A 12,724-nucleotide genomic window follows, 5' to 3' on the forward strand; every position below is an offset into this window, starting at 1 on the left:
ATCACTCGGGTCCCCCCACCCCCTACCCTACACATTGTAATAATTTGCTGAAAGAATCCTAGTGGCCAAAAAGAGTTAACCAGCTCCTCTATGCTGCCCCCCTACTTTCACCAAACACCCCGCCTGCTAATTGGTGAGCAAACCCAACCAATCCCCAAAGTGAAAGTGAATCTAATAGGAGTCAGTGTTTTTTTTGATCTCTGACAAAAGCTTTCCCTTTTATTCTTCTTTCTTCCCTAGGCGATGGCTGGCGGGAGGCGGGGTGGTGGGGGTAGGGGAGAGGAAAGAACTTTCGGCCTCTCTCCCAGAGATGTTTCTTCTCTGCTGCTCCAGAAAATGACATGGCTGGTGTCTGTCTTGCACACTTTTGTTCGCCACATGTCCCGTTATTTTAACACGGTCATTCAGTCTCCAGGTGAGCTGACTAGGATCCACACTTCTGCTTCCAGATCCTGTGGGTCCTTAGCCAGATCTTGGCAGGGGTCCCTCCGCTGCCACCAGCTCAAACACCTCCTTTTCCCCGCCACAAACATAATCCTGATGGCAGTCCTAACAAGTTAACTCAAGGGCCATGTCTTCCTCATTTAGTACTGAACTGTGAGCTCTCATTTTTCAGGTCGGAAACATACATCCCCCATACCCTCCTCCTCCAACCCTCTTTTGGCTTAACTCCAAACAACCTCAGTTGTTTAATTAGCAAACACCCTGAGGGCGGAGGGTCTGTATGAAAGAAGTACATCAGACCCTCTTAAGCCAGAGCCTTGCACCCCTGCCCTTCCTCTTCTGGCTCTCCAGCCCCTCCCCCAAAGATGGTCACAGCTTCCAGTTGACCCTCCTAGTGGATATTTACTGCTGACATGTGGTTCGTCTCCTCTTGCAAGACATGTAAAGAGAACCTATTTCAAAGCATCCATTGTTTATAGCTGTTTTAGTTCTTTTTGCTTCAGGCTCTTAGAACTGGAAAATAGCTAATCAAGGGTAGCGCAGAAAACTGATTTCAGCTGTTTCCTTTATGGTTTATACTATTTGTTTCCCTTTGTGACTGCACTCTTCTCCCCAGCTGTCCAGATGGGTGTTTGGAATAAGAAGGTCGCTTTGAAACCTATCAACAGGCTACTACAGGTTTAAAGGGTAGAACTTTCTTTTTCTTCCTTTGAAAACCATCTTTCTTTTTTTCTGAAAATCCCACTCCATTTCACTATTAATAGTGCACAGCTGAGAGTAGATTCCTAAAAAGACATTTGACATTTACATTTAGGCTGCTTTTCTTTGTTGGAAATGAAACTTTTTCCACAAACAAGATGTTTAGACTTTTTTTGTTGTTGTTGTGGTAGTCTCTCAGTCCTGTCTGACTCTGCGACCCAACGGACTGTAGCCACCAGGCTCCTCTGTCCATGGAATTCTCCATACAAGAATACTGGAGTGAGTAGCCATTCCCTTCTCCAGGGGAATCTTACCAACCCAGGGAGTGAACTCGTGTCTCCTGCATTGCAAGAAGATTCTTTACCATCCGAGCCACCAGGGAAGCCCATTGCTAAACAAAACTTCATAACAATGTGACTATGAAACAGTTTTATATATTAAATTGAGAACAGTATTGAATGAAGGGTGCAGGTGAGATCATGGCCCAGCCACACTAGATGTGGAATGAATGAATGCTGAGGATAGCTCCCATCTGATGCAAGAGAACAAAATCACTGGGATCCTTGTCGCTATGCTTCTTTCAGCCAGACTATCAGTGACTAAAGGTATACCTTGTCTGGCTTTTGTTGGTATGGAGCTTTTGCTGAGATTATTTTCACCTCAGTTCTCCTGAATGTCTTGTATTTCTATGACCCTGACTCCACTAGAGCAGACCAGAGTCTAGAGCTGTCCTTGGATCTGTAATGTGTTATCATTTACATCCACCTCCTCTGCCCTGAGCCCATCTTCTCTTTAAAAAAACTATCTGAGGGGTGGTTTCTCCTGATCATTCACCCTTGCCTTCTGTGTTTCATCCCGTTGTCTCTTAATGTACCTTTCTGCCACTGAGTAGCCTTTGACTAAAATTCTATTTATTTGACAAGGCCTTGACACGATGCCAGCAAGGTTCCAAGTGGAAAGACATGGAAGAGACATATGCTTTGTGAGTCATATAGCTCTTGTGCCTGAATAAATGCATGGAGTACACACGCGTGCACACACTCGTATGCTGTGTATTGGGATGATCAAAAATTCGTTCGGGTTTTTCCATAACATCTTACAGACAAACCCAAATGAACTTTTTGGCTAACCTGATATTATATGCTTTAGCAGTTGTACTTATAAAGTTTGCAGTTTAATGTGAGGATAATTCTAGATTTTATTTTTGAACAACCCTTTACCATGTAATGGTCTAATCCTTGATGAAAACTCAGTTCAGTGAACAAATGGCATATGTACCTCCAACTTACCAAATTTACCTTTTTCATTTTTCATTCCCATTTAAGAAATACCTACTAAGGCATTGCTATGATTAGCCAAGTTTTTGTTCAGATCCTACTGTGAAATTAAAATTCCGTGATAACTTCCTCAATTGGGACCTTGCCTTGGAAACTTCAACTACAGAATCCTGTTTTTGCCAGCTAGAAGTAACCTGGGAGATTATCTCCTTCAACTAAGATTACCGGATAAAATACAGAATGCCAGTTAAATTTGAATTTCAGGTAAACAGTGAATAATTTTTTAATCTAAGTATGTCCTATGCAATATTTGAGACAGACTTAGACTAAAATATTATTTGTTGTTTATCTGAAATTCAAATTTAGTTAGACATCTGGTGTTTTATTTGCTAAATCTGGCAACCTCAACAACTCTCCAACAAATTCTTTAAGGAAATAAGTTTTAAGCTAAAGCACAAGGCTTAATTGAGATTTACTATATTAAATTGTCTATTGCCATTCCAACTAGCAGGAAGAGAGAAAGAGAAGTAATTTTTAGCCTGAAGGTTAAAGAGGCAAGCGTGGAGAATAAACTCCTATTTTTATCTCAGCTCTAAAGGCAGCGTATTGCCAGCACAAACATGGAGGCTATGTAATGTGCTTTCCAGATTTAGTTGCTACAAAGATTTCAGTTACTATAAATAATAAGTAAATACACTGAAACTCTACAGTAGAGTTTAATGTTGGCTTGTGTTTTTTTAAGATTATTTTTATGTGGACCATTTTTAAAGTCTTTATGAATTTGTAACAATATTGCTTCTGTTTTATGTTTTGGTTTTTTGGCTGTAAGGCATGTGGGATCGTAGGTCCCTGACCAGGGATCGAACCCTCACTCCTTGCATTGGAAAGCGAAGTCCTAACCTCTGGACAACTAGAGAGGTTCCAATGCTGGGTTCTTAATGGAGCCTTTGAAAATTAAGTTATTGCTGGGATTGTGGTGATTGTAATGACCCAATTTTGCCTCTGTGTAACCCTTGAACTTTCTGCTCCCGGTTTTGCAGGGCCTTCTTGTCTTTTATCTTCACTGGCTAGTTCACAGCTTTTAGTCTCTCAGCAGGAAACGAACAAAAACCCTGCCCAGCTTCTCAGGCATTGCAATCTAGGTCAAGACATTCATAAGGCTTCGGAGTTTCACAAGTTTTTGTCTCCTTTATGAAAGATTCTGTTCAAGTAGAGAATCGTTCAATAACCCACCCTTTTCTTGCTTGTTATGAAATAATTTCTTGAGTCTGTTTAAATCTATTTCAGCATACCAAAGTGGCTGTTGGCAATCTTTAGTAAATGTGGATATTTTGAGCCCAGAGGCCACTTTGCGTTTACTTCCATATCTGTGGGCATTTGGTGATTTTCCTTTAGGCTATAGTCATTTTAGGGGGCTTCCCAGGTGGCTTAGCAGTAAAGAATCCACCTGCGATTGTAGGAGACACAAGAGACATGGGTTCAATCCCTGGGTCAGGAAGATCCCCTGGAGTAGGAAATGGAAACCAACTCCAGTATTCTTGCCTGGAAAACTTCATGGACAGAGGAGGCTGACAGGCTACAGTCCATAGGGCTTCAAAGAGTCAAACACACTTGAGTGACTGAACAGATACACACCTAGTCAGTTTACAGTTTTTCTGTTCTTTGGTTATTTAAACACTGAAATTCTAGGGGCCACATTAGAATATAGAAATGTTCAGTGTTCCCCACAGAGAGAGGCTGGTAAGCAACTGAGGTTCCCATTACCTCACCACAAACTGAGGTTAGTGGGACTATAATGTTTGTACAACTAACTCCACAAATTGCTAAATGATAGGTGAAAGCCTGTGGCACTTTGCTCAAGGGTCCCCTCAACAGGCAAGTGATTCAAGTTGGTAACCCAGGGATTTAGAAACCTTTCCAGAGTATTGATGTTCACTTGTATGAACTTCTGAGTATCACAGAGCAAGCCTACAAGTATTTTTCTAACCATCCACAGAGTATGGAGTGTCATACAGTCATGAGACTTTGAAAACAATACCTCCAGAAGCTTATAGCATAATGGTATCTTAATTCAATGCGAAACCTCTTGTCTAAGGGTGAAACTGGGTAGTATAGTATGATTCCATGTAATTTTTATTGTTGCTTTTCTTTTTGCAGTGCATTAATTCAGTTTTTCGAGTTGTTCTCTGACTATAGAGACAATGACTTTTATGTCGCTGGGGAGGTAAGTTGAAATCATATTTTCTTGTGTACTTCCAACATCATCAGGACTGGAATATACTATGACACCTGTGGTTTATCCATTCAGTGTGTACATACACATTAGTTCAATCCATATAAAAAATTCTCAAATCATTCCCTACTATGTCTGAGGCTTTGAACAAGTATTAAAAATTCAGTGATGAATAAGATATTAATGCTGCCATAAATCTGAGAGTATAATAATAAATACAACACAGAATGAAAAGTACAATTAGAAAAGTAGCTGCAAAGACAAGTAGCTTAAGGTGAGCAAATAGCTACCTCTCAAGATGTGATCCACAGGAAAAGTCAGACAGAGGAGGCAAGAATTAAACTGGACTTTGAAGGATGAATACGGGTGTATTAGTCAAGGCTTTTCTGCTTACAAGTGACAAAAACTCTATTCAAAGTGGCTTATGTAAAACAGGGGATTGACTTGTTCGCATCAGGCATGGCTGGATCTGGGTGCTCAAACTTTATCATCAGGATTTTGTATCACATTCTCCTGATCTAGTTGTTTGGCTTTGCACGTGACTGGTTTCATTCTCAGGTAAGTTTTTTTCACCTGTGCCCTCACCTCTCCAATCCACTCCAGAGCTCTAGAGATAGCCTAAAGGCTAAACTTATCCCTCATCAGAATTCCACCACATTTCTAAATCCCATTGTCCGTTTGGAGCCCATGCCCATTCTAGGGATCGGGGGATGGAGTATACAGATTGGCCAGAATGGTGCCTAAGGCCCACTGCAGTGCTCTAGGAAGCAGCAAATGATCTTGAAGCCTTTACACCTGAGCCACAAGCTTGAGAATGGGGGATGAGTGGTCTCCAGAGGAAGATCTGAGTGATGATACCAGAAGGAGGGCTGGAAGGATGCAAGCACAGACCACAGGTGTCCATTGTAAGGGTGTCAAAGTGGAAAAGGGTCTCAGCTTTTCCAAGGGAATGGCAAGTTAATGGAACTAGTATCTTCCCTCTCTTCACCTTCTTTCTCCTTTTTCTAAACTGTCTAGAAAGGATATCCTGGCTATTTAACTTCTTACACTTAAGTCTTTTTAAAAGACCGTTACCTAGTTAGGATTTTTTAGGACCTCTACCAGTAATTCCCTGCTGTTCCTTCCCTTTTAACCCATTTCAGAGGCAGCATGGGGAAGGGGGAAGGAAGCAACACCCCTGTCATTTTGGTAGCAACCTTGGAAAACACCCAGTCAGCAGAATGATCTGCTTAGAGTGTAATTCCTTGTCTTGTGAATAATGTGACAATGTTGTTAACCGTGATGTTGAACTTTTCAGCAAAGCTGCCAAATTTTCAATGAAAAACTTGACTTGTCTACTTCATGTCAGTCTGGTGATTTCATGCATGTAATTTCTGAATGTGTGCAGGAAAGGACAGTTTTTTTTTACATTCTCTGCTGCCAGGATGAATACTTTTAAAGAAACTTGTGCCTTCAAAGTGATGAAGGAAGATGGGAATGAGGGGGCAGGGGCTAGGGTGGAGATGCCCTTACCAGGCAGCAGCATCTCTGTAAGAACCATGCAGGAGATGTTAAATCAGGGGGCACACCTTTTTCTAGAATGAAGAGCACTCAGTAGTGCCTGATGGTTTATTATTTGCAGAATGTGGTGTTTCTCTTTAGTTTGTTCCATCTGGTCTTCTGTTAAGGCTAGGAGGAAGAATGGAGAAGTGGAAGGAATTCTGCATTAATCATTAGGAGACCTGAGGTTCATTGCTGGCTTTGTCTCTCTCTATGATTCCAGACAATTTCTTTAACTTCTCTGGGCCTCTGCATTTCATCTTACAATCAGAAGGGTTGGTTTTTAAATTAGATCGCTTCCAGAGATATTTTGCTGGGGATGTTCAACCGTAGTTACCTAGACATACCCTTAAGGAATCTGTATATAAATGCAGTTTTAACATAATACCAACCCCACCCTCCCTGTGTCCACCGCCAAAAAAATGTTGTAATAGATTCTCAAGAAAGGGAAATCTTTTCTCTTGTGAACTCTTAATTTCTTCATACTTTTGGGAGGGGTTGAAAATAATGCTGCTAGATTTGTAGAACTGTTCTTGGGGAAAAAAATGCATAAACTCAGAAATGGTTTTCTGCTTCTCATTGCAAATGTGAAAGTGTTAGTTGCTCAGGCATGTCTGACTCTTTGCGACTCTTTGGACTGTAGTCCACCAGGCTCCTCTGTCCATGAAATTCTCCAGGCAAGAATACTGGAGTAGATATCCATTCCCTTCTCCAGGGGATCTTCCCAACCCAGGGATCAAACCTGGGTCTCCCACAGGCGGATTCTTTACCATCTGAGCCACCAGGGAAGCCTATTGCAAATGTACTGGACCTAAATATCTTCCACTTTTGTGTGCTGTGAATGAGAGTAGCCTGTTGCTCTAAGCGACTTGAGCAGCTGTTCAGCACCCTGAATTTGTTGTAAAGGAGTCTGGAAGTAATAACAGTACCTTCTGTATAGGGTTGTTTTGAGCATTTAATTAGATAATCCTCCTCAAATATTTAACAGAGTGACTGGCTGTAGAGAGTACCCAACACATGATGACTATTACTACCATTCATGTTGAAAAGTTGGATTAATATATTATTGCTCCAAAGCATATGGCCTAATGCATGTAAGCAGGGGCTGAGATGTATAAAGAGCTCTGCTCACTTGCTTTTGGGGTGTGGCGTTGTCTCCCCTCTTATTTTGAAATCATCTGTAAAAGAAGTTGTTCACTTCATCAGAAGATGATGGTGGAGCTTAGCAACTTTGGTTTGTAGCAAAATGGGTATGGACCAACCGAGGGCCCTCGCCTCTGCCATGTGGACCATGGAGAGGCCACAACAAAGCGTGGTGTGGACCTACATTTGAAGCAGTGGAGAAGGAAGAATTGCTTTGTCTCCTTCCCTTCTCTCCGCTTCTGCCTGGAACACCAACTGGAATTAATTTTCTCTAAAGAGAGACAAATGTGTCTGTAAATCACTCTCCTCGAGGCATGAAAAAAATGTACTTCAAAAAGAGAAACAAGCTGCATTTAATTCACATAATTAACTTTCTTCATAAGTGTTATCCTTTCTGAGCCAGTAACTATTAGTGAGATTGCTCTTTTTCATGAGGTTCAGACACTCTTTAGAATCCACTCAAATGTATGTGGGCCCAGCTAGAAATTAAAGCAAAACAGCCCTGGTGCATGAAGGCAGGGAGGTGGCAGGAGGGAGGGGTCCATCCACTGTCCTCTTCGCCTGTAATTTTCAGTCCAGTCATGGAGAAGATCCAGTGCTTAGGGGCGGTTGTGCCAATGGATGGGATTGCTTGTGAATGGCATCTGAAAAACCTGAGCATCTCTTTTTGATCAGCAGGAGGGGGGCTGCTTTCCTTAGAAGCAGTTTGCAACCAGGGTTTATTTGAGGCAAAACTTTGAAGCTATTTAAAAATTAGCAAACTTAATAGGATACTTTACCTTCATCCACATGAGCAAAATCCTGCCGGGTTCACAGAGTCTGATTTCTTCATTGAAATCATCATGGTCCAGTGGGTTCAGAGGGCAGGATCCCAGGAGTCAAGAGCCAGGTTTGCTTAATTTGTTTCATACAGTACTAGGCACAGTGTTTAATGGATGTTATAGAGTGGCTTCGAGCAAGGCATTTGCCAGATAAAATAAAAATATCGATGAGACTTCTCGCTGGCTTTTTTTGGTCTCCCTTTCATGGTTCTTCTCTCCCTCTACAGTGCCCTAACTCCCCCTCTCAGCCTTCCTTTCCTTGGCTGTATGGTGTTTGGTCCTAGTTCTCCCATGCTTCCTCCATCCCCATCATGATTATTCTGTTTCTCTCCCCAATTCTGACCTGTCACCAGCTCACTGTCCATTAGAGAAAATTAGATTAAGCGTACTCCCAGCATGCTGCTGCTGATTAGTCGCTTCAGTTGTGTCTGACTCTTTGTGATACTATTGACTGCAATTCACCAGGCGCCTCTGTCCATGGGATTCTCTAGGCAAGTGTACTGAAGGGGATTGCCATGCCCTTCTCCAGGGGATCTTCCTGACCCGGGGATCGAACTCGCGTCTCCTGCATTGTTGGCAGATTCTTTATCACAGAGCCACCAGGGAAGCCTCTTCCCAATATACTTGTCTTTGAATAGAGGACAGAGCCTAAGCCATAGAAGGATACTTGTAATAGGGGAATTTCAAGCACTGACACAGTTGTAAAGGGGTAGGCTGGGAGAACTATCCAAGTGATAGGTTTATACTTGTTTATGAAAGCCACACCTTTGTCTTAGCCCAGGCTTGTGATCCTTGAATTTGGTAGTTAGAAGGGGACCTTCTGGAGAAGGAAATTGCAACCCACTCCAGTATTCTTGTGGGGAATTCCAAGAACAGAGGAGCCTGCCGGGCACACTGGTTGGACACAACTGAGCGACTAAACTACAACAAAGGGGACCTTCTGGAGTATTTAGTCCCTTTGTTTTATTTGTAGATCTTACTTGAGAATATTTATTGAGAGTGGATCATATGACAGGCATGATGCTGAGCACAGTTTCATGCATTTCCTTATTTAATCCTCACAACTGCCTTATGAAGCTAGCGCTGTTATCATCATACCCATTTTACAGCTGAGATAAATGAGACTTGGAGAGGTTACAAGCTCATCCAGCCCAGAATTAGAACCTAAGCAGCCAGACTCCAGAACCCAAGGACTGTGGTCAAGGGACAAGCTAAGGATTGTAACCCCCTTCATGGAGATGCTTTCTGGAGCCTGGCTGCACATTCCTCACAAACTGCACTGTCTCCGGAACCCACCTATTCCCACAGAATAGATCTGTCTGTACAAGGGAGTCAAACATCCTTTCCATATTTTGTGCAGTCTCTAAGGGTTACTGCTGCTGCTGCTGCTAAGTTGCTTCAGTTGTGTCTGACTCTGTGCGACCCCATAGACAGCAGCCCACCAGGCTCCTCTGTCCCTGGGATTCTCCAGGCAAGAGCACTGGAATGGGTTGCCATTGCCTTCTCCACTAAGGGTTACTAACCTAACCTTATACAAACAGTAAAGAAGTTCCCAGCTTCTTGGATATTTCTGTCTTTCTGGCCAAGACTTCATTTTAATCATAAAGGCTTGGCTTTGATCATAAAGTTTTATGGGGTAAGTGGAGGTTTCAAATGATCTAAAGGCTTGAAGTCCTTGGAATGTAATTATTTCTCAAAGCGTGGAACTTGCTGAATTTTATTAGATAACATTTGAGCTGCTTTAACTCTTGAGCTCATGACAGATGTCTATTTTCAGTTATGTTCTTCTGACTTGCCAATATTTTCTTTTAGAATTGAAAACGGATTTTGACTATTTAATGTGTTTAATATTAGAAAAGTCAAGATTTAAGCTGCAACCTGAAGAAATGAATGGGGGCATATGGAAATGTTTGCAAATTGGGCCTCAGGCTTTTGGATAGCATATCTAAGTCAAATCAGCACATATTTACTGATTCTTTAGTTACATGGAAAAGAATACGAGTAAATCAGAAGTAATTATAAACTTTGTCTGAAGTGAGCTACCGTGCTGGACCAAGCAGCATGGCGACACAAATAATACCTGATTAGAGGAGATGTGTAGGCTGGGGACCGGAAATACTAAATTAAATCTGTTATGCACAGCTTCAGCCTACTGAGTTCTATCGACAGTGAGCAAATGAAGGATTCAGTTTGTTGACTGTGGTCCAGTATGTTCCTGCTCTTTATTTAAAAGTTGAATTAAAAAAATAAATAAATAAAAGTTGAATTAACTACAGTCTCTAAACAAAAGTGTTTACTCCTCTGATCGAATCACCTGGCTTCAAGCTGGGTATGAATTTCTCTAAAATCGGCACCGAGGCCAGAGTTAGGGGGAGGTAAGGTGCATCTTTTTCACTTATTGTAGTCACTGATGGAATTATTTTTTAAAGCAGCATCATCTCAAAACAAAATAGAAATATATCATTTGGAAGGCATTAGACACTTTTTCATAAATTTATGTGACTAAAAGTTGGATATAGATCAAAATGTTTTTCTTATATGTCTATTCCTGTAGATTCTGCATTTCTTTTTAAGCCCATAGTCAAGAAAAATAGCTATTTAGGTAAAATCATATTAGAAGCCGCCCCCTTTTTTTAATCACAGCAGTGTGGTCTTGAAATTAGATGATGCATGGTCTAGCAATGTCTAGGAAGTTGTAGAGATTACCACAATCTGTTGTGTAGAAACCGAAGTTCTAGTTTTCCCCATTCATTAATTTTCTGAACTAGGTGTGTTAAGGTTACCCCTCTTCTCTCTTCAGTAGAAATAATGGTGCTGAGTGAAATAAGATTCTATCGCAAGGCTAGATGAAGTCAAGGTTGTCCTAGCATAATCCGGTCCTCTTGACTGCTGTGTCCTGTGTGACTCCATGCAGCTTAGGCTTTTCACCAGTTTTTGTGGTAAAATTCTCTTCAAGGCACATCCCCCTCTTAAAGCCATGTTCACTTTGATCACCCTCATACATGGGAGTAGCTCCACCACAATCTGTGCTTGGGGACAGCTAGACAACATGAAACTGGTGTGACTCTGTCCACAAGAAGAGCTCACCTGTTTTCTCTCCTGAGCATGGAAGGGTTCTCACCAGCCCTGAAGTGAATTCTTGAGGTACGTTCATCCCACCTGGAGTGGCTGGGGACTTGGTGACAAAGCAGGGAAAAGGGCATTGATGACCTGACGTTCCTCATTGTGTCATTGCTGAAGCTAACAACGGCCTTTTTCCACTTTCAAGCAGAGGTAAGGGGCTAGGGCCAGTAAATAGTGACACTTGGCAACCAGATTTAAAAGCCATTGCTCATTATCACAGATAAAGTTTCTGTAAGTTTTACCATAAAAGTTATACTTAGAAGCAAGTCACAGAATGAATATAACGGCGTCTACTTTAGTAAGAAATGTAGACGATGGAGAGTAGCTTACACAATGGTAACTGCTAACATATGTGAAGTTTCTGTCAGAGGACATTGTTTCCATTAAAGTATTATTCTCTGACATGGTGTTTTTTTTTTTCTTCTGGAGGAGCTGATTGAAACTTGATTTTTAGATATAATTTTTTTTCCTTCCTTAAAAGTAACCGGGTGGCAGGCCTGCAGTAAGTCTGCTGTGAATGTTGTTGAAACATGTAAGAAGGGAGAGATTCCGACGGAATACACAATTACAAGTTTCTTTAAGTCCAATTGCATTGTGCTTTTACACATCTGGATAATTAACCAAGCATTACATTCTCTCTAGACTATTTTTACGAGTACAGTATGCTCCTAACATGATTTCCATTAGGCTGTTCCAAACATCATTTAAGAACTCAGAAAGATTGCAGACCAAGATTCAAAACCACTGTTCAACTGTAATGTTGAGACCTTTTTCTCTCGTGGGAGAAATAAAAGATTGAGAGCTGAATTCTGAGATCCTTCTGATGTCAGAGGAAAAGTCTAGGTTTGTTGCTCCTTTAAGCTCCAACAAATACAAGCACAAACAAACATACACTGATTATCTCTGGCCCTTCTTGCCAGGGGTGAGCTCAAAATATGGTCACTGTGGAGCAAAGGAACCATATCAGGATAGTGCTGGAAATCGAAACTTCTTTAAATATTGGAAAGGAGTAATTACTAGGGGCAGACTAAAATCCTGACATGTTGATTGCTAATCGAGTTTGAATTATAATGATGGTTAAATATGTTTATCTGAGTTCCTCATTTGAAGGTCACTGCTGAATTCTAAAATAGTATGTGTTCAGATAGTTTCTGGCCACACTTTTCCTCTTTCCTTTTATAATTGCTTTGATGCTGTTCCGAGCTTTTATGAGGCCAGGGTCTGATCCGAAAGTAGAAGGTTAGTGTTAACTCATAGACTTCAGGAACTTCCTTGGCCAGCTGCTGCCCACATTGGTGAACCCCAGCCAGAGATCAGAGAAACCACAGGGCTGATAATTGTGGTTGTCGTTGCTTTATTTGTTGTTATGGGTAGAACTCAGAACAAAAGAGGCAAGAGTTCATAAAATTACAGGACCATAACTATAAGTCCTAAGGGGCCAAATA

The 12,724-nt window shown here is 41.5% G+C and overlaps 1 protein-coding gene across 6 annotated transcripts in view; it reads left to right on the top strand.

The window, feature by feature from the left end:
• Positions 1 to 12,724, top strand: part of CPVL (carboxypeptidase vitellogenic like) — a 127,853-nt gene that overhangs the window by 53,317 nt on the left and 61,812 nt on the right. For all 6 annotated transcript variants that reach the window (XM_061414254.1, XM_061414255.1, XM_061414253.1 and 3 more), the window contains one exon: positions 4,578 to 4,644. In XM_061414254.1, the coding sequence (XP_061270238.1) occupies positions 4,578 to 4,644 (67 nt within the window). The remainder of the gene's footprint in view (positions 1 to 4,577; positions 4,645 to 12,724) is intronic.

Source organism: Bos javanicus, chromosome 4 (genome assembly GCF_032452875.1).
Source record: "Bos javanicus breed banteng chromosome 4, ARS-OSU_banteng_1.0, whole genome shotgun sequence".
In the NCBI taxonomy this organism is placed as follows: Eukaryota; Metazoa; Chordata; class Mammalia; order Artiodactyla; family Bovidae; genus Bos; species Bos javanicus.